Genomic DNA, 25,750 nt, shown 5'->3' with positions numbered 1-25,750 from the left:
TAGTTTTGAAGAGGTGAAGTGTGTTTTGCTCCAGATGAACCCAACAAAGGTTCCAAGCCTAGATGGCTTCCTTGTTCTGTTTTACTAAAAATATTAGGATAAATTGGGTAATTGCATACATCTATTGGGGATTGATTTTTTAAAAAGAAAACTAGATAATTCATATATTAATCATACCCATATAGAGCTTGTTTTGAAGACAGATTAGCCAAAAAAGGTAAGTCAGTTTTGATCTATTAGTCTATGTAATGTGCTTTACAAAATTGCATCTAAGGTTTTAACTAATAGGTTGAAAACAATTATGCCTTTGATTATTTCAGAGAACTAAAGTGCTTTTGTCCTAAGTAGGCTTATTTTTTATAATGTAGTAATGGCTCATGAGATTATTCGTTTTCTACATAATAAGAGATAGGATTCAATTGGCAATTTTACGTTGAAACTTGATATGAGTAAGGCATATGACAAGGTTGAATGGCTATTTAGGGAAAAAATAAAGTGCAAGACAGGGTTCAGTAAAAAAATCTAGATATGATTATGCAATGTTGATAACTCTATAATATAGAGTTATTTGAGCTTAATTTTGATAATAATTTAGCTTAGTTTTTGTAGTAATGCATAGAAATTAGTAGATTTTATTTAATTATTTTAAATTAGTTATTTTAGGTGAGTCAATCTAATCTTAGTTAATTTTGTGTTTAATTTGGTGTTAATATGGTTAAGATAGGATGTTATTGATTTATTTGTGCTTTTTTAGGTGTTTGAAAAAAGAATTTTCGTAAAAGAAAGAGAGCAATTTCAAGGTGCAGACTTGCACTGCATATATTTCGGTATTTCGGTCATAACTTTCTCTACAGAGCTCCAAATGAAGCGATTCTTGAACCATTGGAAAGATAAATTGGGTAATTGGGTAATTGCATACATCGATTGGTGATTGATTTTTTAAAAGGAAAACTAGATAATTCAGATATTAATCATACCCATATAGAGCTTGTTCTGAAGACAGATTAGCCAAAAAAGGTAAGTCAATTTTGTTCTATTAGTCTATGTAATGTGCTTTACAAAATTACATCTAAGGTTTTGACTAATAGGTTGAAAACAACTATGCCTTTGATTATTTCAGAGAACTAGAATGCTTTTGTCCTAGGTAGGCTTATTTTTGATAATGTAGGAATGGCTCATGAGATTATTCGTTTTCTACATAATAAGAGATAGGGTTCAATTGGCAATTTTGTGTTGAAACTTGATATGAGTAAGGCATATGATAAGGTTGAATGGCTATTTAGGGGAAAAATAAAGTGCAATACAGGGTTCAGTAAAAAATATCTAGATATGATTATGCAATGTTGATAACTCTATAATATAGAGTTATTTGAGCTTAATTTTGATAATAATTTGGCTTAGTTTTTGTAGCAATGCATAGAAATTAGTAGATTTTATTTAATTATTTTAAATTAGTTATTTTAGGTGAGTCAATCTAATCTTAGTTAATTTTGTGTTTAATTTAGTGTTAATATGGTTAAGATAGGATGTTATTGTTTTATTTGTGCTTTTGTAGGTGTTTGAAGAAAGAATTTCCGTAAAAGAAGAAGATCAATTTCAAGGTGTAGACTTGCACTGCATATATTTCGGTATTTTGATCATAACTTTCTCTACAGAGCTTCAAATGAAGCGATTCTTGAACCATTGAAAAGATAAATTGGGTAATTGCATACATCGATTGGTGATTGCATACATCGATTGGTGATTGATTTTTTAAAAGGCAAACTAGATAATTCAGATATTAATCATACCCATATAGAGCTTGTTCTGAAGACAGATTAGCTAAAAAAGGTAAGTCAGTTTTGATCTATTAGTCTATGTAATGTGCTTTACAAAATTACATCTAAGGTTTTGACTAATAGGTTGAAAACAATTATGCCTTTGATTATTTCAGAGAACTAGAGCGCTTTTGTCCTAGGTAGGCTTTTTTTTTATACTGTAGTAATGGCTCATGAGATTATTCGTTTTCTACATAATAAGAGATAAGGTTCAATTGGCAATTTTGTGTTGAAACTTGATATGAGTCAGGCATATGACAAGGTTGAATGGCTATTTAGGGAAAAAATAAAGTGCAAGACAGGGTTCAATAAAAATATCTAGATATGATTATGCAATGATGATAACTCTATAATATAGAGTTATTTGAGCTTAATTTTAATAATAATTTGGCTTAGTTTTTGTAGTAATGCATAGAAATTAGTAAAATTTTATTTAATTATTTTAAATTAGTTATTTTAGATGAGTCAATCTAATCTTAGTTAATTTTGTGTTTAATTTGGTGTTAATATGGTTAAGATAGGATGTTATTGATTTATTTGTACGTACTTTTGTAGGTGTTTGAAAAAAGAATTTTTGTAAAAGAATGAGAGCAATTTAATGGTGCAGACTTGCACTCTATATATTTCGGTATTTTAGTCATAACTTTCTCTACAGAGCTTCAATTGAAGCAATTCTTGAACTATTAGAAAGGTAAGAGAAAAATATACAACTTTTATGTTTATCATTTCACCCAGTTCAGCATGGAAGGTGGTCAAAAATCTTGTCAAAGTGTACATATTGTAGCAGTACTAGAGCAATTACGATTTCTGTTAATTAATTGGGCAAAACTGCGACTTACATAGTCTGATAAGGAAATCACAACTGAAATTGACTTTTTTCTTCACCCAACTTGGTCAACTTCAAAACCTATAAAAACAACCTTTCGAAAGACTTGATGGGGAACGAAGAAAACACCAAATTAATATCTGAGAGTCAAGCTACAGAGTCATTGAAAGAATTTGTAGAATTCAAGGAGATTTGGAGATCAAGAATACATGCCTTAGTTTTTTCTATCTTTCTATTATTCTTTTATTCTCTTGGTTTTAATGTTTAAACTTTATTCGATGATTATGTGTAACTTGATAGGGAACTAAATTGTTTACCTAAGATTATGATTGAACTCAATATATAGTTTGAATTATTTATCTCTCTTTTACTTATGTTTGATGGATTTAAGTTGTTTATTTTATTCTGTTCTTAATGCCTCTAATTGCCTAATCACCAATTAGATTGATTTGGAAACTTAGGTTAAACTTTGACGAAGGAGATTTAGGTAGAATTTAAATAAAATAGCGTATGATCGAATGCACTTAGTTACTTAAGTGATTTGATTTGCATATAGGGTAGGCATATACTTATAAGCCATACGTAGCTAGGATTAGAGCACAAACCTAATGAATCTTTCTTCAATTTAATTTGCATAGACATATAGTAAATTAATTGGGATAAGTATTTTTATGAGAAACTCGACAAAGACTTATAAATAATTTAGTAATCTAAGTTAGCAATTTAATCTATTAAACTGAGTTAAGAGAAAGAGACAATAATCAGATGAAGTATTGTGAGATATTATAATCTTAGGTTCAGTAGTTAAGTGAGTTTTATTTACTATTTAATTTTTGTTTTAGTTTATTGGTTTTAATTTTTCTTTTTTATTTTAATTGTTTTGATAAAATTAGGGTGTTATAATTTTAGTAGTTAACAGTAGGAATTAAACAATTCTCCGCAGAAACGATACTCTGCTTCATTACTGTATTACTTGTTAACGATAGTGCACTTGCGTAAGTAGAAAATTGAACAACAAATGTATAACCACGATTTCTTATTTGGTTATTATGAATGAAAGTTCGAGGAAATAGGTTTGTGCTATTTAAAGGATTAATGCAAGAAGACCCCCTCTCTCCTTTTTTGTCTGTAATAGTCTCTAAAGCATTATCTTGTCTGTTGTTGAATGCCAAGCTCTAAAAAACCATTTCTAGTATTGAGGTATGTCGTTGAGGACTGAATGTGACTCATTTGTTTTTTACAAACAATAGCATGGTCTTTGGTAAGACAAAGAGTATTGAAGCTCAAGCTCTTAAAGTTTTTGAATGGTATGAGAAAACCTCTACACAGAAGATTAGCATGGAGAAATTGATAGTGTTTTTCAGTCAAAATACTAGAGAAAAGGATAAGGAAGTTTATGTCAGATTCTTGGTATCCAAAATGGGCATTAGGGAGGTAAATACTTAGGAATGCCATTGATTGGTAGGGATTCTATAAACCAGATTTTTAGGTATGTGAAAGAGAAGACTGCAAAAGGGATCTCCAAATGAAAAAAAAAAACTTCTATCAATTGCAGAAAAGTAGTTTCTAATCAAATCTGTTGCGCAGGTTGCCCTTACTTATGTCATGAGTTGTTTTAAGCTCCCAGATTCATTATGCAAGAAAATTGATTCTATTATAGCTCGTTACTAGTGGGGAGGAAATGTGAAGGACTAGAAAATTCATTGGAAAAGTTGGCGATCTTTGTGTATATCCAAAAGGTCTAGCGGTTTAGGATTCAAAAGCTCAGAGAGTTTTAATATGGCAATGTTGACTAAGTAGGGTTGGAGATTACAATTGGTCGAACCTACTTTAGCTTTTAAAGTATTAAAAGCAAGATACTTCTTTAACACAGACTTTATGGATACTCCCTTTGGTAACAATTTTAGCTATCTTTGGAGAAGCATAAGAGGAAGTCAAGATTTACTAAGGAAAGGGTTAATTTGGAGAGTAGGAAACAACAATAATATTTTGGTTAAAAGACATTGTTGGATCCCTTATGACACACCTAATCCATTCATTACTTATACTGATGATGTAGTAGAATTAACAAAGGTGAGCGAATTAATAGATGCTGACATAGGTGGTTGGAATGAGGATAGGATTTATCAATGCTTTCTGCCATTTGAATGCAACTTTATTCTCTCTATTCCTCTAAGTTATCAGAAACCAATGAAACGCCAAATTTGGTTTTATGAGGGACATGGTCTTTATTCGGGTCAAGTCTAGGTACCACATATTATTTTCATCTTCGAAACCCCAAACTGGTGGCAATTCAAATAATGTTGATCCTATGTGGGGTAGATTATGGAAGTTTCACCCCCCTCGCAAGTTAGGCCTTTTCATGTGGAGATGTTTAAAAAATATTTTGCCTACACGAAATGCACTTATTCAGTGAAGAATAAATGTTGAGCCGTTGTATCCATTTTGCTTTAACGTAGCTAAAATGGATTTTCACTAGCTGATGTCATGTGACTTCTCAAGAGCTGTATGGTTGGTTTCGAAGTGGGGCTTTCGAGATTTGTCAAGGTGTTTTTCCTCTCTTTATAATTGGTTCAATTATCTTTGCGATCAAATGGAGAAAGATGTTTTAGAGGATATATGTGGTGTCCTATGGGCATTATGGAAAACTCGAAATTCTAATACATATATATATATATATATAAACCATAGGATTGAACTTGGAGATGTGTTGCAAATGGAATATGCTATCATTCAACAATACCAAGAAGCTAATGTGTCGGTGGCTAGTGGTGAAGATGGAGTTTTGAGTTTGAGCTTGGACATGTTGATGAGAATGTAAGGGAATTGGCTATACTCTGATGCAGTTGTATTTGATTTTAACTATGCAAAATTTGTTGGTGCTGGTTTTATTGTTTGCAATGATGATGGAGACGTTATCTTATCTAATGCCAATCATCAAATTATTAATTATAATATATACCCTTGTTTATGTAAACTTATAGTAAGATATATATATATATATATATATATATATAATACTTNTGTAAACTTATAGTAAGATATATATATATATATATATATATATATACTTAAAAAGAGCCTATGAGATTAAAATAGTTTTGCAACTTATTTTTGTTTTTAATTTTATGTAATTAAGGACAAACTTATAGAATTAATTAAATTAATTTATGAAAGTATGATTATTTGCAATGTCTTTTAATATACATACTTTATATATTAGGTTAATTTATAAGGAATATAATTACTATTATATAGGGGCGAAGCTAGCTAATTTTGTTGAAGGGGTTAAAAAAGGAAAAATAAAAGTTAAAAATTTTAAAAACTAATATGTTGAACTTAACCAACAATCAAAAAATTGATAATAAAATATAATTTTATAGAACATGTAAATCAAGAAAAAAAAAGACTTGCAATAGTCCAAAAGTTGTGCTAAACCATGTTTCATTGATTCAAATTCATCAATTATTAATTATGTACTGAAAAATATTCATTTCTTTAGGATTAAGTCTTGGATATTTTGATTCACATTGCTTTTGTTTATGAGTTGAAGCATTGAGGCTTGATGACTCAAATATAGGAGAATTATTTGGACTCAAATATAGAAGAGTTAAATAAAATTTTTTAACATAACTAAGTTTTTAAGCAGATTTAGGTAATTATCGAGTAGTGAATATATATTAGAGTTCAAGTTAAGGTAATAAATTTCAAAAATATCTAAATAGTTATAGGATTCAAGTATCCTATAACTTAATAGGATTCAAATTTATATATTTTAAAATTAACGAGTACCTTATCTATTGACATCTTTATAAAAAACTTGGCATCTACAATCGAAATTTGTCGACAAAGTTGTGTTGAGCCGTAGCTTGGTCTAGTGAGAAAAAAGGAGAGAAAATGAGGTGGAAAAAAGGGGTTTATAGTTAGGATTAGGCTAGAGTTTTTATAAGACTCCCAAAATGGTGTGGTTTTGGGGTAGGAAAAGCAGCAAAATGAGAAAAAAATAAAAAGAAGAGCGGGCCGAATCCAACCTTGAACCGACCCGACTCTAGTTGAGGTCGAACCTAACTTAGACAGACTTAAGTCCAGTTAGGGTATGTTGTCTTAACTCACTCTTTTTGTTACCTGTTTAATTTTTTTGTGCATATCTAACTCTCTGATATTGTTTAAAAAATTTAATCGAAGAATAATAAAAATTTAAATTCTTAATTGAATCAATTTAATAATTATTTAGAAAAAAAAAATCCAGAAAAGAAAATTTTGAGAATAAAAGTGACGATTTTTAAAATTTTCTTAAATCTCTTTATAATAATACACATGAAGGGTAGGGCTGCCCCGGTGGATTAGTTTCAACATTACAATAACCAGATAATAGTTTTACCAAATTCATTAGAGTCGGCAGGCAAGGGCTAGTAAGACCTGGTGAAGTTTGTAAGCATAAGGAAAAAAAAAAGTGACGGCTGCAGCACTTGAAAAGATAAATATGGAATTGGCTGGCTAATGAATTTGATACAACAGACTCCCTATTCCTAGGTATTTTGCTCTTCGTTTCTCAGTGCCCACTGGAGAAAACAAATATAATTTACAAGCACGCTCTTTACATAGATGCCAAACTCACTCTCCGTTAATCATTAGTGACTGGAACGGCACCCTCTTAATTTCCACAAATGTTGAATGCTCCTTGTTCATTGGCTGTTTCCATGGCTCCCCATCCATCTGCATAAATGCATCTTTCCACTCCCCACCCCTTATCTCCAGCCTAATTGATGCAGCCTGAAAAATATCAGCAAAATTCATCAGCATACCACATTTTCAAGATACGCATGTTTTTCTCTTCTTATCTAACACTCACTAGGAGTGTTTAAGACAACTTCTAGTGATTATCAAGCTTTTTTTTTTTTTCTTGTTTTCAGTACCTAGCACGGACATAATTTTAGTTTTCCAAGTAAGCATTCTTATTATCAGCCCTATCAGTCCAATCTAAATTTTGTACTACTTCTAGACTCTTATGTTTAACCGACTCTGACTTGTTTACACTACCTGCGCAATGTGTTTTGCCGAGATGAGTTCAACCATTACAAATGATGCATGCCATCCTTGCTTTAAGCCAAAAATTTCTAGAAGACCATCATCAGCATGGGCCTCAACAAAGCCTCTCTGAAAAATGAACAATAAAATTGAGGCAATCATTTCAGATTTTGAATTCATCAAGCCTCTTGATAAGCTTAATAGTACACAAAAATATCACGTAACTCCGATCTAAATTGAAAGCAATTAAGTTTGCATAATCAAGGGAAAAAATGCAGTATTAATTAAAAACCTTGGCAGTAACATCTACCAGAATCCTTTGTGGAACTATGATTTACATTTGAGAAATATCTATTATGACCTGTCATTTTAAGCTGACAACAGTTAAAAGTTATGTAATTTTCTTATAATTACATACGATTAAAGTAACATAACCTTTAATTACATATGATTAAAATAACATACCTTTCATCTAAGTCTAACCAAGATCCATCTTAATTTGAAAATTAAACAAACCTAAACAGGCCTCAGGCTAAATTCATGTTAATGCATCAAAAGTGAAATGGTCATTTCATTTCAATTCCCCTCAGAATTCACATTATTGACTTATGTTACTTCAATATAAAAATTGGAACATTGTAAAGGTTCATTAAGATATACTCTCATCTTTCATTTTTATTACTATTTTTTTTTTTTCGTTTTGCAATATCAAATGGCTGTTCACCCTTTCTCACAATTTTAAATTTATATTCTACAATACATGTCAAGACAACCATCTAAACTCATGCATTTTCAAATAAAACAAAGCCAATAAATCATCATTATCAAGATAATATTTCAAAGAGCCATTGATTTTTTTTGCCAAACAAGACTGATGGATTAAAATAACACAAATTGCCCAGTTTTCACAGATTTTGACCCCTGAGAGAAATCATTCCCAGTGCCTGGATCATGTTAGACGGAAAGGGTGACATCTGCAACTACAACCATGTCTTAAAAGTGTACAACTACATAGCATCCATCCAGTTCACTAAAATCTTCCAGTATGATCATTGGCCATAACAATTTTGAATTCTAAAGTAGGTTCAAAAGCTCCAATCTTGCAAAAAACCAAGCCAAAGTTGTTTAAAATTGCAAAATAAAGCAAGCAAAAAACATTTGTTTCCATTATGGAGCTAAATTTCTCTTTATCGCTCAACCTCTGAAATCCAAATCCAACCATCAAACATGCAACAGCCGAAGCAAACACTTCAAATATACCCAAAACACACACACACAGAGACGGTACTATGAACATTGTACAAAGAGTAATATTAAGTAACCTGAAGAAATGTACCATACCTTTTCCAAATATTCTGGCTTTAGATTACCCCATGGATTTCTCCCACTTCCATAATTATGAAGATTTAAAGCAACAACGGCCCTCACGCTAAAAACAAGTAGCATAATGTTAGAGGATGATTAAATCATAAACCATACCAGGGGTAGAAATGTTCTACCTAATTATATACTTGCTGTCATAGTAACTTTAGTAATAGCTTGTTTTGCAGAATGTTCTAAAAAAGAAGTATTTATGGATGTAAAAGATGTTCATTGCACATTAGTGTAAAGGTTACATAGAAACCATGACAGCAAACAGTTGATAAGTAATAACAACAACTATCAAAAAGATGAAGACAAAGATTAGGATGCTTATGTATCAAAAGGTAAAATTAAATACATTGAAATGTACCTTTTAGGGATTGGAATCTGCTCCCATTCTGAACAATTGACCCTTCTAACATGCATCCTTAAAATGTTCTTGAGTCCCCTGCATTTGGAAACATTTTAAAAAAATATTACCTTAAAAAAATGATTATTGAGTGCAGAACACCATTAACAGGAAGACAGACACTTTCTCGCATAGGATTCATGGGTACTCAACTAAAGCAAAATACATTTAAAAAGGAACTTGTTGGTTTAACTCAACAAGCATTTGCAAACCACATGTATTTATGATAGCAATGATGTTTTCTTAATTTGAGAAACACTAAGACACGAAAACAATGTGGTCAAAGTAAGAAGGCACCCCCAAGGTAGAAGGACTTTTGTACTGCCCGAGGCACAAGCACCAAAATAGAAAATAGCACCCTTTTTATTTTTGTACAAATATACATAAATTGTCAATTCAAAGTAGAAGTTCAAAAAAATAAAAATTGTAGAGCGACATTTCATGGAGGCATGTCTATTAGGCACATCTCACTTTTTAAAATAATGAGCTGAGGCATCAAAGACTTATGCTTGGTGAAGGCACTTTTCTGTCTTACACCTTGTCTCATTGTCTCAGTACAAAGGACAATGCCTTGGCTACAATGTCTAATGAACAATCAAACCTTAACTAACTGAGTGTTGCATGTAAGGATTATTATGTCTTGTGCCATGCCACATCAGGCCAGGGCATTTGCTACACTGTCTAATGAACAATCCAACCTTAACTAAATGCTTGCATTACATACACACCTGCAAGCTAATAAACATACAAATAAACATATCATTGCTATTTAGAAAAAGTAACACCCACATTATAGGACAAGATGTAAACCAAACAACTATCATAATATCTAACCTTAAACTTGGATCACTCATGCAAGGTGTGAGAAACCAACCCTGAGTGCAACTGTAACCGGAGTAGATAATCTGCCACAAAATATGGACCAATTACAATCTAATATTAATTTTACCAAAGAATCAAATGATTAACTAGGGCAGAGAAACTAATAATTTGAATTTTAAAACTAAGCCACACACAGCAATTAAATGTAAATTAACTTTAGCGAGACTAGTATATATTCTGTGGAAATCCTAATGGAAATAACGGGAGAATCAGTGAAAGGTCCTGCATAAACCAAATTTACAAGCATTTACACAGGAACTTCATAACTCTTCTATTAGCTTGAAAAGCACAAGGAAAGACTGGAAAACATATAAGACCTCACTAGTTTTATGTTGTAAATTGGTTTTGCTTCTAGCCTTTCATGTATCCTCCTCATTCCGTGTCAAAGAATTTGGAGTTTGCACATCTTTAAAATATAGGTATCATGACTGGAGTGCAAAATATTTAGTCACGCAAAGTACAGATTGAGGAAAAACTTTAATCTATGTAGACAAGACAATCACTTCCCGTCCCTACTTTTGACTATGGCATGCATATTCACTAATAACGACATACCTATCTGTAGATGATCCATATAGGTTTGGCAGATAGTAGTATTACCATTAATAAACTTCACGCTAAAAAAATACAATTGATAGTATAACACCAAGAGATTGAAAACAAAACATTCTTGAAATTGTAGTTAAATGAGTAAACAAATCCAACAAACATACCTTATTTGTAATAGGACCTTGTGCAAAGTAAGGTTTTTCATTACGTAAATGATGGAATCCATAAGCAACTTGTGCATCCATTCCTGAAAGCAAAATGAAAACAGGAAGATTCATAAGAACCAATAATAATAATAATAATAATAATAATAATAAACACATTCATAACAAAAAGTTTAAAACATGATATCTAAATTTTTCATTACTCCCAATTTTACATTTGTTTTTTCTTTTGCAAAAGTTTTTTTGGGTCTTGCAAATTACTATCCAAATCAGTGAATAGGAACACTATAGGCTTTAACGAGTTGTCTTGAGCCTTTCTGAGTACAAATGAGTATGAACCCCCCCTCTATCCCTCCTCCCCCTTTTTTCATGAATTTTTGTGAAATTGCGAGGGTAAGGGATATTAAGATTTGGATGAGTGAAAAAGTTAAATTTACTAGACTAAAGCAGATAAAATCAACATAAAATCTTGATCATCTATGGATTCTATTAGGGTCTGAGGTTTAGAATGCTACTAACCTACTCTATTTGTCTTAATATAATAGCAGCTAAACTGAAAAACAGCTACAAGCCGAAATTATGATATTCAATTGTAAGATGATAGTACAGCTCCCAACCAGTGAATTTCCACATGCACAGAATTAAAATAACCAAGATCTAGAAGTAAAACAAGTATACCATACCAATGCTAAAGTAATTATAGAATACTCCTTCATAGCAGTTCACTTTGTCAGGAACATCCCCATCAATCTCCAAAGTCTGCAGTCACAAACAAGATTTTTCACATTTGAATTTGAAACCCCACATCATAAGATCATAAATCACAATGAAATAAATATTCAGTTTAAAAAAAGGAATAAAAAGAAAAAGAAAAAGAAAACAGAGAAGACCCAGTATTGCATCATGTCTAAGTAACCAGATGGTAGACCAGGCTGAATACTTAGAATGAAGCAGTTTTAGATAAACAATGCAACAGTTCATTTGATATTGTGCTATATATTGTATTAAAGCTTATTTTGATCTATGACCTAAAGAGCACTCTTTCTTTTCAAAAACTTGTTTGTATAATTTAATATCGTAAATATAGACACATACACATTTTTACACATGCTTATATCACATGATATCCTCAGATTATATTTGAATCCAAATAATACCCAATTCAGTAACCTAATGACCAAAGTTCTAAACTAGAGCATTTAAAACTTTATTAACCTTCATAGAACTCAATTAAGCATTAATGTTTGCACATCAAAAAATAGCCATGCAAGAGAAGTTGATTGATAAAAACAGAGGATTTAAAGTACACAGATTCACTACCTGATCAAGAGAACACTCTTCTGTAGCCTTCAAAGAATAGGGAGGATCAACTACTTCTCCGCCGGGCATTTGCAACACAACATGCCAACTGCATCTTCAAAGAAACAAATTACAGATATCGTGCCAGTTATATTGACAAACCACAATATGTTATACTAAGCCACAAAGTAGGGTTTATATAACAATGAGGTCTTGTGCAAACCCATTTTCAATTGTAAGAAACTGAAACATACACTGAGTCCTCAATAGTGATGGAGACCATTGGGAACACTAGTGATTATTGACCACATGGTGGATCATCCATACGTATACATAAGCAATCACCTAAACGCTATCAGTGTGCCACTGAAGCAAAACATAGTACCAATCGTCATTTAATAAGTGTATACTCACCTATCTAGATGGCAAATTGGACCCATAGTAGCTCTGTGCAAAGTTCTTTTAATAGCCGATTTCCAGGCAAAAGGAAATGAACCTCCCTGCAGTGAACATTTAGAGCATGAATCAACAAAGCAAGAGACGAAAACAGTAGACAACATAAAATTTTAAAATTTAAAGGCATATCTTACCCAACCGAAACTTCTAGACAAGTCATTGCCTGTACCAAGAGGAATGACAGCTACAGGAGGAACTGGCTCCCGGCCTTTTTGATGAAGTTCTCCAAGACAACCAAGTACCCAACCCACTGTACCGTCACCTCCAGCAACCTGCCCACTCAAACAGAGTCTTACAACATCAGCTTGGAATGTTCTGTTCGTTAGTTACTTTTGCTATAGCTTTTTATTTTCTAGAAAATTGCTACAAAAACAAAATCATAGTTGATTTAAAGCAAACTAATGAGTTTCAACACAAGCATTCAGTATAAAAATAAAATCATGTACTTTATTCCTCATAAACACTTAGTAGATTTTGATCTTAATTGGTCAAAAAACATAATTTACTTTTAAATTAAAAAAAAATAACTTTTTAACTCTTTCAGAAGTAAAAAAAGCAAGTAACAAAAAAAATAACAACTGAATTGTAACTAAACTAAAGCAGTAAAATACCAATTAGAACATTCTAAAACAACAGCGTAGAAAGACAAGTTTAAAAGTTGGTAAAAACATACCACAACTCTCATGTTCTGACGTGTCTCTTTGGCACAACGGTCACCGTTGTTAGCCCACTTCTCAAGGCAAGCAAGTCCATACCGTACAAATTCATGCGGTTTCACATCGTGGAGGTCAAACACCTACATTTACAAAATTACCAATTCTTCAAAAAAAAATACATAGTATTAGGAAATTCCCGAACCAAAAAAAAAATAAAAAGTGTTACCTGTTCTTCGCTGATTAGTTGCTGGATACGCTCTTTAAGGATGGGCCCATAACGGCCGCCGCTACGGGGGTTAATGAAAACGACCATAGGGGATTCAGGACAGGGAACATCGTCGGAGCCATGTAGACGGAAATGCTGGTCCCCGCCATCTACGTCTTTTTTCTTAATGGAATCTAGCATCGCAAGGCGTAGATACTCTGGCATCAAAAGCCGCCGTCTGAGGTCTTCCTTATCGATCCTAACACCGGCTAAACCCGACAAGCCGCAAGCTCTTATCGAGTCCATCATCGAGGAACGAGCCACGATCCGTGCCGTCGATGAATCCCCTGCCGAGGTCGGCGAGTCCATATTTCGTTGTTTCTTTTAATATTTATCCTGATTATTAAAAAAGCAAAGTATGTGAGTAAGTAAAGGTATGTTATTTATATATACAGAGAAGGAGATTGAAGGAGGGAGGGGGCAGGGGAGAAGGAAGAGGTTGGTTTCTCGGTGCGTGTTTTTTGAAAAAGCGTTTGGAGGATTTTCATTGTTTTTTCTTTTTTCTTCTGCTTGGAGTTGGTTGTGGAAGGGACTATGAAATAAATGCCCTTTCGGGGCTCTTAAATTACTTAACTGCCCATATTGGCAGTATTGTAACTGAAGGCTTTCTCCGCGTTTCGTCATTTTTTTTTTTTTTTTGGAGTGGCGTTTTGTCATTGTCATTACTTGTACAAAGTGAACTCTAGTGTCAGTTTAACCAAAATAGCGTACTTTTCTTATTTTTGTTATTACCTGAAAACCTAGTTTCTTGATCTAAAACAATGGAAATTAATTTAAAAAAAAAAAAAACTCAAAAGTAGTAGCACGTAACATGTAGCTTTTGTAAAACATGTTCCTAAAAGGATACATGTAATGACGAGAATTGACAGTGAAATCACACCTATTAAACCTACACTTAATGCTTAATTCAAACGTGATATATTAAATTATATATAACGTGAGTATCTATTACAAAACTCAATTTGATTCGGAATCCAAAAAAAATTCAATTTTTGATAAAGATTAAATTAATAAAACAAAATTAACTAATCAAAATCAAAATCATATCTAGAATAATTAATGAATTTTAAATATTACATTAATTATAAGAAATTTATAAATAAAATAATATATAAAATTAAAATTTAATAATAAAAATTATTATTTATAATCAAATTCTGATCAATGGGTGTCTTATGACTACTACTAAGAACATAACCATTACTCGAATCTTTTCCAAATCTGTGGTAGGTAATAATTTTGTTATCCAAATTCTACCTAAACTCAATTATAAGAGACTCTAATTTAACTTAAGCGAGATGAATAGTATAAAAGACCTGATTTTAAAATACCTAAGGTCATCCTTAGTAATGACAATGATGAGTCGAAAATTTATTCTTGTTAATTTAATTGCACTAGAATTTGTTTTACCTGCAAGTTTCATGTGAATTAAATTACATGTCAAGTATTATAAATTAAGTAATAAGCAATGTTTTATCTAATAAATTAAGGATTGATAAGAGACACACACAATCAAAGTTCTTGATTTGTTTATATCATAACCCTATCTGACAAATCCCAACACTATCAAAAAAATAAAAAGTAATGATTCAATTAAATTGAAAACTCTATTTAAAAGTAATTTAAATAAATCTTAAATATATTATAAATTTTATTAAAAAATAAAAAGATTTTGTTAACGAGTGTCTGAAGATAATCTTTAAGTTTACATACTATATTGAATCATATATATTTCTTGTAAATGCATTGAGAATCATTACTTGGCTGTTAATTATTACATTTAATTCAAAAATATTATTATAAATAGTATGTTAAGTAAACTTAAAAAGTGTACTAAGTGCACTCAGTATCCAAAAAAGTAAGCAGGGCACTAATATTTTATCAAAAGAGTCTGATCATGAATTTTATAGAATACCAATAATTTGTAAATTGGGTCAAAGTATTCGGATAATTAATTGATTTTATAGACAAATGACAAATTTTTATTGATTATTTTCTAACACGTTCTTTGATTTGATTAATATTGATTTTAATTTCGCATACAATTTAATATAACAAGTTCGAAAAACCTAATTAAAGATGTTAAAATTTTAATTATCAAATTGATAATTTAAGAATAACTCAAATACCAAATATATTAACCTTTTTTAAAAAAAAAAAAGTAAGAGGTTGAAAAGGTGTAGAAGGGTCGGCAAATGGAAAACATTTATCATTTTGCTTGATTTGTAAACAAAAATAAGAAAGCAATACAGAATTACATAGGAATCAATAGTTGCTGCCTAATCCAAATTAAAATTTGGATTAGGTGAATATATACAGAGAGAAAGAGAGATTCCTCGACACGCAATGGGCACAACACAAGACATCCATAATGAATGCAGCTTAGATTTGTTTAATCAAGAAGCTATCCATATGATGCCCTCTACACTTTTCTGCTTTGAATTTAGTACGACATGGAAGATGGTAAGTAGACACCATCAATAAGACAGTTGAGATCCAGGTTGAAAAGTTACTCCCTTTCTGGTTGTAACAATAACTCTCCATTATGCATTTTTGCTTATTTAGTCCAAACCAATTCGTGTGCCACTTTGTTGCATTTACAGACGAACTTCCAAAGAATGCCATTTTATATATACTGCCATCTTCCATTGCCAACTTCATTGAATTTATGCATCATAAATTGGCCAGCATCATATATATGCATGGGCAGTTGGGCACCCATGTCCAAACATCATTTCAATTTCCTTTTTGAGAACACGATTTGAAATAAAATAACTCTTTTCAATCTCTTATATAATATGGAGGTAGATACATTATGTTTTATAAAAATTGTATATTGAAGATTAACGTGGTTGAAAGTCAAGATAAAATATATCCTATCTTGAGTTTGAATTTACTTGCTGTGAAAATGAACAAAATTTTTGGGTTTTTTTCAAAAATACTCCTTAGATATAAAGTATTTTTGAAAATAACTCTTTCTATAATTTTAACTATTTTTGGTCAAGAGAAATTAATTTTAGATAAAATTACCCTTAATGAAATTGACTCGTATGTTTAGGTTCGTACCTTCAACCAACTCATAGCCTTTGAGCTTTTCTCGTCAAACCATTAATCTCTAAAATATTCTTTACCAAAAAGAAAAACCCTAAAGCATTTTGAGTATTTTGGAATGGTTTTGATAAACGAAAAAAAACTTTTGAACATTTTGAGTATTTTTAAGCATTTGGAGTTTTTTTTGTAGACTTGGTAATTTTAGACACGATACGTTAACAAGACACGAGAAAACACGGGTTAAACAGGTTTTTGGTTTAGTCTTAACGTGTTTCGTATCTAATCGTGTCTGATAAATTAAGACACGAAAATTTTCTTGTCTTAATAAGTCTGACACGATAAATATGTTTAAAACACGTTTACTTAATCGTGTTATCGTGTTTAAACGTGTATACGTGATACGTTTATTATCTTATTAAAAATTAATAGTTAAAGATTATTTTAACCTTCTATTAATAATTTTAAATAATTTTTTTAATTTTATAAAGGTAATAATGTAATTATTACGATTGAAAATTATGAATAATTTTTAACATTATTAGTATCTGCAAGTTAGATGTTAATGATGTATTTTATCATATTATATAATAATGAATTTTATATATGTTATTTATATTAAATTTTATTATATTTGATGTTATTATTATTTTTGTTTTGTTATAATTATTTTTATAATTATAGATTTTAAATTTGAGTAATAAAATTATATTTAATTGTAAATATTTTTATTTAATCATGTTAAACGTATTAATTGTGTTAATCGTGTTAAACGTGTTATTAATCATGTCGTGTAGTATATTGACACATTTAATAAATGTACTAATCGTGTCGTGTCGTGTTACACGTTTATTAAACGTATATATGTACGTGTTTTAAATTTAATATACGAATATTAAACGTGTCATGTTCGTGTTTAGTCTTAACGTATTTCGTATTTAATCGTGTCTGACACATTTACGATATAAAAACACGAATTGTCAAGTCTAGTTTTTGATACCTAAAGAAAAACTTTTGAGTATTCTTTGCAAAATAAGCATATTCGTTTATTACATTGTAAAATAGAATATGGTGTATTATTTGAAATTGTTGATTTTGTTAAATAGAATTCAATAGTTTTAGTGGTTTTTAAGTATTGAGTAATAAGCATTTAGGTATTACGTGATTAGTTTTAAAATATTGCATTATTAATTTTAAGCAGTGCGTGATTAATTTTTAGGTATTGCGTGATTGGTTGATAGGTATTACGTGATTGGTTAGTAAAGCATTGCGTAACTAGTTAGTAAGACGTTACGTGAGTTAGGCGTTACTTAAAAATCAATCACGCAATACTTAAAAATCAATCATGTAATACTTAAAACTAGTCACGCAATACTAAAAAACTAAAGATACAATGTCTAAAACCTAATCTCGTATTACCTAAAAACCAGTGACACAATATTTAAAAACTAACAATGCAATATCTAATAATTAATTCATTCGCTTACTTGTAACCAGATTTAAGTTACCAAAGTCATACAGTATTTTAATTTATAGATATATCTAATCAATTTCAATCCTTTAACTTTGGAGTTTTATGAATAAACTAACAAATTCAAGAATTTAAAATACATACATTGATATCATCTCTGTTCTTTGAGATGACAAGAAACAGTTAGATGGCAAGATAGATAGTATTTGACAAGAAAGAGAAATATTTAATTTTAAAATTTTTATCTAAATGACGAGATCAAGAAAACTGAAATTATTTTAATTTATTTAAAATTATTTAACATGCATTATTATCAAATTATATCAAAAATTAATTAAAAATAATTAAAATTATAATAAAAAATATTTTTTAATTGAATATATAAAAAAAATTATTTCTCATAATTTTTTTAAACTTTTTTGTGACGTAACGGGCTAACGTAACGCATGAAAATATTTATTTATGATAGGAGATCAAGCATAGATTCTCTTTGCATGTGCACCACATGGGATTCTTTCCCTTATTCCCAAGCTTTTACACTTGTAGGAATACGTGTTCTTCAAGAAAATAGTGGGAATAACATTGCTGCCGCCAGCCCTGCACTACATGGCTTTTTAGCAGTTTATTCGAGGATCAAGGGGTAATTAAGGGAATCCAATTGAATACCACGATAGCGTGGGAAGCCCATGGCGGGCATTGAAGGGAGGAAGGGTCCACGCGGTTAGTGACCGTTGATTCCGTTGCCGTTGCGGGCCCACGAAAAATGACCCCGAGGGTCAGAATGTAACATTTTCTAGAAGTCGGCTAGCCTGTAGAACAAGCAGTACGCTTTCCATCGGCTGTTTTATTTATTTTCATTTGGTCGTGTTTTCATATTTTTGCGTCGGATTGGCTAAGAATTGGGCCCGTCATTTCTCGGAATTGTGCTTTTGCCGAAATAGAATATGACGTTTCCAATTTCACTTGCCAGCTCAGAGAAAATTCTAAGACATCAATTCCAATTTTAAAAGTTTTTTTGTTTCTGTTTTAAAATGTAGAAATTTTTTTTTAATTATAATCAATCTTAGTCAAAATTTCATATATATTTTATGCAATCTCGATGTGCTATGATGTATGTTGAACGGACACGATGACATAATCACATAATATTTTTTATTTTAATATTACATAAATAAAAAATAATAATTTATATTTTAAATAATAATAATTAATTAATTATTAATTATAAAAATTTATTTGATTTAAATTAAAAGTATAGGGATTTCAGTAACTGTAATAACAAATAAAAAATTTTAAAAATAATTTAAGATTTCTTTAAAGTATTATATTTATTCCATAAATAAATAGATATATAGGGTTTATTTCATTCATAAACATAAAAAAAAAAAAAGAAAGCTTAATAAGACTGATGGCTCATGAGTAAATGAGAAGAAATTTTATATATGTGTATATATTTCATAATCTTTGAGTAGCTAGGTTGTACAAAGTTGTGTAAAGTTATATTGAAGAGGGTAGTGAAGCCAAGGTTTGAAACAGTTGATGCCAAGAAAGGGTGCGATTGAAGTGGAACGGAGCATTAGGTTGAGGAGAGAAAGAAAATGGGGGAAAGGTGGGGTAGTCTTTTCAGGGGAAAACAGACAATTTCAATCATAGAAGTACGAGGGAAAGACTAAAAATGGCAATGCGCCAACTGTGCTTTTGGCGACCCCTCCTCCTTTATATATACAGACATACGTGAAACCTCCCACGTAAATCTAAATCCCAATTCCAATATTTGAAACGAAGCCGATTTTGACGCTTGAGTCATGCCAAATTGTAACTTTGTAAGTAGAGCCAAGACAGCTAAGGCTTGGGAGGCTGCAAGCAAGCCTCTTTTGTTATACATATTAAGCAATCATCGATGAATGCAATTATTATCTTTCAGAGAGAGAGAGAGAGAGAGAGAGAGAAAGAGAGAACAAAAGAACTGACAACCCACGCCTTCAGAGCAACATACAGGTTCGGCTGTGTATAGCCTGACATTATTTTATATCTATCATTAACATGTTTACAGATTTGCTATTATACATTTAATTACTCATCGTTAATCAAAGAATGAAGACCAAATTTGTTATTAGATTGTTAATTTCATCGAAAAATCTATTAATAGGTCAACCTGCAAGTAAGATTTGTTTAGTAGTGACCTTTTTTAAAAAAAAAAACAAAAAATTTATCCATCGTCCGTGTGGCTGATACTGCTCTTCTCATATAATTGACTAATTGAGTGCTTACATAGAATTGCATTCAACAATAAGAAAACCGGTTAATTTCGGTAGAATTTGTTTTGAACGTAAAAAAATTGTTAGAAATACTATCCTGTTACAATGAAGCAAATTTTAAAATTTTTTGGAGTTCAAAATTATTCCAACAAAAAAAATTTGTATTGCGTTTCCATCGAATAAACTATTGATGTAAAAATGAATATTTTGATGCAAACGTTTTTTACAGAAAATTTTATCGAAAATGACTCCGAATAAATTTACTGTTTATGGATTTTTGATGAAATGTTTGGCTGGAAATTATATTTTATTTTTTTAAAAAAATCGAAGTTGATTTAATTTTTAATTTCTAAAATTTATTTTTTAAAAATATTTTTACAAATAAAAAAATCGTTGAAAATGTTTTTTATATTTTGAAAAAATCAAATGCCTTTTATTTAATTTTTTATCAATATCAATAACATTTCTGTCAAAATATCTATTTTTTATTTTCCAAATCAAATTCATTTTTTCATAAATTTAATTTCTAAAATATCAATACAGGGTAAAATTTTCGTGGAAAATCCATATGTAAATATGGTTTAAATTAAGGCAGAAAGCCGAAAATGGCATCTCAATTTTATATCACCCTTTTCTTTTACTCTCTGCCTCTCAAGTCTCACTTACCCACCGTCACTCCCTTCGGCGGCCCCTCTCCCTTGCTTGTGGAAAGTTTTGGAAAATATACCCAGAAAATCTAATGTTTTCTTATGGAAAGGTGCGTTTAGTACAATGCAAGTGAGGGATATTCCTTACAATTAAATTTCAGGGATTACATTGCAACGTTTGATTGTTGTTTTGGTATAGGAAAGTGATCCTCAACAATATGATTGCAACTCATGGAGGGAAAGAATTTTTTTCCCTAACTTAACCTCTGGACCCTCCTCTTCTATTTTTTGTTCTATACTTCTTCACCTTTTTTTTTCATTCTTCTCACCCTTGTAGGAAGGGTAACCACTCACCAATACATTTGGGTTAAATTTCATCGTCAAATCCGAAAATCGGAGAGATGGAGACCTTTAGGGTTCCATGAAATCCTAACTCAAATTTTCGGAAAATTTGAAAATGTTTTAAGAAAATTTTGTGTTTTTTTTTTTATGAAAATTGAGAGAGAAACACTTTAAAGGATTTAGAATTGGAGAAATTAACTAACAAGTTGAGAGGATTTGAGAGGCAAAGTGTTTGGGTGTCACAATTATAAAAGAAAGGAAGCTAATAAAATAGTACATTTATCATATAGATTAGGTTCAAACTTTTGACCACGGTAATTTATCCATATATAGTATGATATTGATAAATTTGTTTTAGATAATTTTTATTATTCATATGATAAATCTCAGTATTATTATTTTTAATTTTTACAAGTTTAAGGTTACATTAAATATTTAGTAATTTTATATATTTTAATATTTAAATAATTAATATTAAAATATTATATATTTTGTCTTCTTTTTATTATTATTTTAATGGATAAAGTTGAAAAGTTAAAATTTTATATTATAAAATATAAATTTATTCAATTTTATATTTTTATACATAAATATTATTTTGTAAATTTACACTACATTCTTAGTAAATTACTTTCAAATTAAACATTATAATGTAATCCTCCCAGTAATCACATTTCCTAAAATCATTACTTTTCCATCTTATACCAAATGCTACAAAACTATCTTCCCAGTAATTACATTCTTAACAATCACATATCTAATAATCACATTTCCTACAACATTACAAACGCAACCGAAAGGTAAAGATACAAAAACTACAGAAACAAAATTCAGCTGGAACTGAATTTTCCATCCGAAGAATGAAAGGGGTTTAGGCATTCATTATTAAGAAGATCTCTTATTAGAATAAGGCCAGTCATGAAAAGCATTTGCACTATTCTTATTTAATCTTATGGCTTGCTTGGATCAAAACCTATGCACTAAATAAAAGGCACAAGTCTGATTTACTCCCTTGTCATCTCGGGTGGAAGAAAATCTTGAAAATAAGAAACTATATCAAACCCTATGTGCAAAACATAATAGATGATGGAAAAATCCTCAATTTTTGGTTTGATAACTACCATCCTAAAGGGCCATTTTTGCTTATACCCTATAATTTCACAATTGTCTAAGACTCTGCTCTTCCTTTTCAAGCAAAAGGGGCAACTGTCATTCAACTAGATCAGATGATCTAGTAGAGACTCAGTGCTCCTTATGTGATGCTACTATTCCTAATCCAGCTCAGAAAGACAAACTTATTTAGACTTAATCTAGCAATGGAATTAGAAGTTCTCAGTGTCCAGTACTTGGAATATTGTTAGACATAAAAAGCTTTTTCTCTTGAGCATTGCATTACAAAAATAGAAACATTGTTTACTTATTACTTAACAGAGAAACATTGTGTTCGAGGATTTTAATAATTTTGACAGATGACATGATTTTGGGCTTGAAACAGGAAATGGACGTCTGGATTGCGATAAGGGATTTGCATTTTGTTGTGAGGGGAGAAGATGAAGATAATTAATATTAAGAAGAGAAGAGAGTGCCAATTAATGGCAACCCTCGCAAGATATTAGATCATAAATATAGCCAAGCTACAATTAGCTTCACGATTTAATAAAAACATTATGATCATAGGAATTCTGAAATGTTTACAATTTCTTTGATGGTTATGTGTTTTTCTATCCAAGTGTAGAAGAGGTTGGGAGGACAAACTAAAATTATTATTCTTGTCTAATATATAGCAGCCGATAAATACTTAATAAAAATTTGATGACAAATTCATAAATGATGTATGAAAATTGGACTAAGAAAGTTTCCCACATCAATTTTTAACAATTGACTCAATCGATGACCACTTTTCTTCACATTACATCATAAGTTACATAACCGTAGTTTTAAGAAATGCTTTACGGACTAGAACTTGTAAGTCTTATGTTCAATCTAGAGAATGAGAAATTGGAAATTATAGGATATAAAAAAATATTAAAAATTGCAATGGCATCAGTTTCAACCATCAGAATTGAATGTAAACATCCACCAACCTCACATGGTATCATAATAATGGCTCAATGAATGTGGGGCATTTTCCTAGGTGAAATATATGGTACCATAAACGTCATTAAGTTTTATTATTTCTTTGGCCAGCCCCAGCCATAAAAACTCTCTAAATACGAGGCAAAATGGTATTAATTGCTATATTTATGATGTTAAGATATCATTTTTGATACGTAACGGTAAATGTTATGTTTTTTAACCTACTACTAAGAACAATCAATGGCTAAATTCTATGTTAATTTTGATAACTTTAAGCCACCCTTGACCTCCACCAACCAATTGCTGAAGGCCTCTTCCTAAGTTTTATATGAGTAAAAAAAAAATATGTAGAAGTAGAGAGACAATTATGAAAATAAGTAAACTTTGGGCGGGCTTCACAACTAATTTCTTTTATTTAGTAACTAACACTAGATAAAGGATTGATGGTGTGGACTTTGGGGAGTTGTCTAGTACTGGGGCCACTCTTCATTCTAATTTAGGTTTAGATTAGGTGGCATGACACGATTAAAACTTCTTCTACTTATCAATGAAGTCACGATCCATGTCTTCGTTTATTATCCATATGATTTAACTTTAATGAATGTAGTTTTCATACCAAAACAAAAGGCGTATGCAACATCTACTTCCGAGGCTGCTTTCAGCCCCACACTGCCTAAACATTGACACCTTCTAACAATGTGCACATACCCAAAGGGTATATTTTTTCTTTGCCGTAACTGCTCATTTTAAAATCTAATTATTTGTAAAAATAAAATTTATTTAAGGATGTAATGTCCAAAAGAACATTAATAGAAAATTGGAAATTTCAATTTTTTGTTTTTTTATGTTTTAAAGAGTCTAAAAGAGGAAGAATAAAATTCAAAGTCGAAATTTAATTAACTTCTCGAAGAAGAATGACAACTGTTAGGCTAAGCCAAAATCAATGAAAATTAGAAATCCATTCTTCATATTTTTGCTTGGTATGTGAAGGAAGATATATGAGAATAGATGTATAAAAAAAACAACTGAAGAAAGCTTATTAGCATTTAATTTAGTTGATTATGACATCGGGCCAATGGGGTTTATATTGAAGACCCATTGATTTTGAGGTTAAGTCTCTTTCTTATCCCCGGCCATATATTAGAATGCGGTTATATATTTAACAATTATTATATTACAATTAATTTATTGTAAAATTAAAATTAATTTAGTATAAAACAGGTCAACTAAATCATTTGAATAAAAGGTGTATTTAATTTCTTTCAATAAGATACGATTTTTGAAAAAAAAAATGGATCAAAATTTTTGAATTGAAGATACATGTATTTTTTTTTTGTGCCAATTACCCAAGTGTTTGTATACGAAAATGATATGTTTTAATGAGTTCAATATTGAAATTTCATAAAATAAAAAAATGTAAATAATTTTATTATTTATATTATAAACAAAAAAAGAAGTGGTTAATTTATTTTCAAAAAGAAAGTAAGTACCATTTTTAACTAAATTCCTTAATTCATCATTATCAATTATAATACACAAAAGATATATGCATTATAAGTTAATTTGACAAAAAAATTAGTGAAAAATTCTATATATGTTACATTACATATAGGCTAATCAAATAAATAAGAAACTAATTATCATGGAACTATTAGTTCAATTGAATGTTAAAATCCATCATTTCAGTTAACAATTATTTTTAATAATTTAATTTATAAAAAAATTGAAAGGAATTTATTGTTAAAGTAATAGATGATAAAGGAGTTATGCTTATGCCTTCTTAAAGGTGTCACTTAAGTGTTACGAGAGTTGGAAAGCAAGAAAGTTAAGATCATGTGTTATGTAGGATGATTCAAAAATTTGGAACAAGTCTTAAGATATTGAATTTAGCACTTTACTCTAATGGAACAATTATACACCAAGAGATGCAACATCGAAAAATGAAAAAGGATATAAGGAAACGATATCTCTACTTATTTGAAAATAAAGATAAATCAAGTTTCGAGAACCAAATTTTTTACAGGTGGGGAGAATGTAATACCCCAGTCTAAATAATATTTGGGATAAGGTATTTACATATCAAAAGTGAAATAAATAAGATTTTAAAATAATCAAGCCTAAACCATTTTCTTATATTGAAATTTACTAGAATACAGTTAGGGTTAACGTAAATATATCATCTAAACATAGACAAC

The 25,750-nt window shown here is 30.3% G+C and overlaps 1 protein-coding gene across 2 annotated transcripts; it reads right to left on the bottom strand.

Moving 5' to 3' along the window:
• Positions 7,113–14,229, bottom strand: LOC18589123 (diacylglycerol kinase 4). Of its 2 annotated transcripts, none has more exons than XM_018128264.1 (12): positions 13,675–14,229; positions 13,466–13,588; positions 12,927–13,064; positions 12,751–12,836; positions 12,358–12,451; positions 11,721–11,796; positions 11,038–11,120; positions 10,277–10,347; positions 9,404–9,481; positions 9,013–9,100; positions 7,684–7,800; positions 7,113–7,416 (listed from the first exon to the last, which is right to left on the bottom strand). In XM_018128264.1, exons 1-12 carry the CDS (start codon positions 14,020–14,022, stop codon positions 7,258–7,260), a joined length of 1,461 nt encoding a protein of 486 aa, XP_017983753.1. In that variant the 5' UTR covers positions 14,023–14,229; the 3' UTR covers positions 7,113–7,257. The 2 variants fall into 2 exon arrangements, with proteins under 2 accessions (XP_017983753.1, XP_007014018.2); XM_007013956.2 differs by having other exon boundaries at positions 12,358–12,445; positions 13,675–14,228.

The sequence above is a fragment of the Theobroma cacao genome, chromosome 9 (assembly GCF_000208745.1).
Source record: "Theobroma cacao cultivar B97-61/B2 chromosome 9, Criollo_cocoa_genome_V2, whole genome shotgun sequence".
Classification (NCBI taxonomy): domain Eukaryota; kingdom Viridiplantae; phylum Streptophyta; class Magnoliopsida; order Malvales; family Malvaceae; genus Theobroma; species Theobroma cacao.
Note: the sequence above shows the minus strand (reverse complement) of the source record. Positions and strands in the feature narration are given on the sequence as shown.